The 3,108-nt window shown below is 36.5% G+C and overlaps 1 protein-coding gene and 2 non-coding genes across 3 annotated transcripts; all 3 read right to left on the bottom strand.

Moving 5' to 3' along the window:
* Positions 1-442: 442 nt before the first annotated feature.
* Positions 443-1,357, bottom strand: LOC136978061 (uncharacterized). The gene has a single exon (XM_067273705.1). It carries the CDS (start codon positions 1,355-1,357, stop codon positions 443-445), a length of 915 nt encoding a protein of 304 aa, XP_067129806.1.
* An 807-nt stretch (positions 1,358-2,164) lies between these two features.
* TRNAF-AAA (transfer RNA phenylalanine (anticodon AAA)) lies at positions 2,165-2,236 on the bottom strand. The gene has a single exon. It is a non-coding gene; the product is annotated as a tRNA-Phe (tRNA).
* A 171-nt stretch (positions 2,237-2,407) lies between these two features.
* Positions 2,408-2,479, bottom strand: TRNAT-UGU (transfer RNA threonine (anticodon UGU)). Its single transcript has one exon. It is a non-coding gene; the product is annotated as a tRNA-Thr (tRNA).
* Positions 2,480-3,108: the final 629 nt, after the last annotated feature.

The following is a 3,108-nucleotide window of genomic DNA, read 5'->3' as shown; positions in this document are numbered from 1 at the left end:
AGACGCCTTTATCCTCAACTGCAGCCTTCTTCCACTTTCTTTAATGTAATAATTTGGATTTCGACAAGTACATGGCATTCTGTATACAACACCCGCAATCTTAAATTGATCTCTGGGCGTATTTGTATCTTCACTATTTATGATGCTGATCACATTTGACATCTTACTTTTTTGATTCGCAACTATGCATATAGAAAATTCTTTAAAGATCGGTTTATATTTTTCAAACATATTAGTAACATAAGGAAATTTTATATAAGAAATATTTTTTATCTCATTTTTAACATTAAATGTATAATTGAAATAAGAGTTGTACCACTTACAAACAGGGTAATCATTCAACAAGAATTTTTTAAAAATTTGTTTTATTTCTATATTTATATTTTCTTGTAAAGTTGTTCTATTCAAAATCTTCCTTAATTCAATGATAAATACATTCTTTTTAGGAGGGGAGTGAGGAGATGGCTGCAGATTTTGCAAGGTGGTCAGCGGCTTCGTTACCAATGACACCTGAGTGCCCACGCACCCACTTAAAATGTATGTTATGTCCATGAGTATTGTGCGTGAGGTAACGATGAATACGAAGAACATTATCTCCCCTTTTTCCTAGGCCAGTAATGGAGCAAATTGCAGTCATGCAGTCCGAATAGATTGTGATGGATTTAGAATGTGGGAACCAGTCGGCAAAAATATGATCCATTGCCTTAGTGATGGCAAGGATCTCTGCTTGAGGAACAGAACAATGTGGGCCAAGTTTGAAGGCAGAGCGGTGAGTCTTCCCTGTCTGGTGGTCGTAGAGAACAAAAGCAGCACCCACCTTGTCATTGTTTTTAGATCCATCAGTGAAAATGGATATATCGTTGGTATCATTATGGTCAGATAATTCGTTGATGGTTGAAGGATAATCCTGGAGAATGTTTGAGGCAGTGCTCTTTAGTTCTGTTCCATAGGAGAAAATGTCTTCCTTGAGGTTATTGGGTAGTTCTGAGAGGATGTCACTGTTACCAATATTGTTGATAGGGCAATCATCAAGAAAGAGGTTATTGGCCTTCCAGTTTCTCAACATCATTCTGGCCTTAATGTGAATAGGGATCAGGCCAGCAATAACCAATAGATCAGAGGTCGGAGCTGTCCGATACGCTCTGCATATTCTAAGAGCAGCAACTCTCTGGGCCTTCAAAAGTTTTCTTTGGATATACATCTTTGACGTGGCATAAGCCCAGACAGGGGCTGCATATAATAGAATTGGCTCGATGGCCCCAAGGTAGATATGTTTGGCCGCTTTAAAGCCGATGCCCCAGGTATTTTTAGCAATGCTGGTGAGGGCGTTTGATGCTTTTGTGGCCCTAGCAACCATCATATGAATGTGGCTGGTCCACTGCAGCCGTTGCTCTAGTCTGACTCCAAGGTAGGTGAATTCTCTGACTCGAGAGATACGGATACCATCAATTTCTATACGTGGACATATATATATATATATATATATACAAATTTTTCGGCGACAAAATTTACTCCAGGCGCTGAAAAGAATCGAATCGAATCGAATCTACCTCTGAAAATGTCGTGGTTGACTAAAGAGTAAGGAAACGTCGTTCGAAACGAATATTAAGTTGCGACTTCCGGTGTAACTGCTGGCTGGGAAGAAATCTGAATCCATGCACTGTTCTTCTATTCGGAAGCAAAGCAATTGGAATGAAACCGGTAGGTAAATTAAGAATCAATAATAATACTGATCTTTTTACTGCATTCTGTCGAATTACGAAATTACTGCGTGGAATGTGTTCGTAAGTAAAAGTAATGCAGAATACATTAAAATATAATTTTCATAAAGCCTCTCTCCGTATATAATGAAAACTTTCGTTTCATTACACAGATTTCGTTGTTCATAAATCTATGTATATTCTTCCATGTCATATGCTGCAGACATCATGTAATTTGCTTCCAACTTTATCCACTCAACAGTAATTTGTTTAAATTTTAAAAAATTGCTTGGAATTATACTGATTATTTCAATTTTGTTCGTACTTCTAGCTCAGTTATAAACTTCATCGTTGTATTCCACACCCATTTTCGTTCATCTGAACCAACTCTATTAATATAGGATTCATCTCATCTAACCATATAATCCTGTGAATTCTCTGCATTGCAGACATCAAAAAGCTAAGGGCTCGCCCGGGAATTGAACCCGGGACCTCTCGCATTTTAAGCGAAAATCATACCGCTAGACCAACGAGCCACGTTCAACGACTGCCAATATTTTACTCAAACAGTACACACGCGTTCTTCAGTAAAAAACAAAAGAAACCTTTACGTTACACGTGAGCAAATCGTACCTATCAACAAGCGAATAATACGAAACGCACGTCATTCGAGATTACCGCTATTATGCCGAACAAAATAAATCGGAGGGTTCGTCCGGGAATTGAACCCGGCACCTCTCGCACACAAAGCGAGAATCATACCGCTAGACCAACGAGCCACCTGTCACTAAAGTAATTATTCGCGACTCACATATCGTGCGATTTTTCTTTGCGCTTGCACTTAATAAAACTATTAATTATGAATCATATTGTCCCATAAAGACTAAAAAGAATGTATTTATCATTGAATTAAGGAAGATTTTGAATAGAACAACTTTACAAGAAAATATAAATATAGAAATAAAACAAATTTTTAAAAAATTCTTGTTGAATGATTACCCTGTTTGTAAGTGGTACAACTCTTATTTCAATTATACATTTAATGTTAAAAATGAGATAAAAAATATTTCTTATATAAAATTTCCTTATGTTACTAATATGTTTGAAAAATATAAACCGATCTTTAAAGAATTTTCTATATGCATAGTTGCGAATCAAAAAAGTAAGATGTCAAATGTGATCAGCATCATAAATAGTGAAGATACAAATACGCCCAGAGATCAATTTAAGATTGCGGGTGTTGTATACAGAATGCCATGTACTTGTCGAAATCCAAATTATTACATTAAAGAAAGTGGAAGAAGGCTGCAGTTGAGGATAAAGGCGTCTATCAGATTAAGAAGAATGGAATCGGCGTGGTTCTTGCATTCTAGTAAATTCGATTGTAACATAAATTGGAAAAATACTA

Source organism: Centruroides vittatus, unplaced genomic scaffold, assembly GCF_030686945.1.
Source record: "Centruroides vittatus isolate TY-2023 unplaced genomic scaffold, ASM3068694v2 contig_487, whole genome shotgun sequence".
Taxonomy (NCBI): domain Eukaryota; kingdom Metazoa; phylum Arthropoda; class Arachnida; order Scorpiones; family Buthidae; genus Centruroides; species Centruroides vittatus.
This window is presented reverse-complemented; position numbering and strand designations above follow the sequence as displayed.

Coding starts and splice junctions, on each gene's coding strand:
- LOC136978061 (XM_067273705.1), bottom strand. CDS start 1,357: ATGGTTGCTAGGGCCACAAAAGCATCAAACGCCCTCACCAGCATTGCT.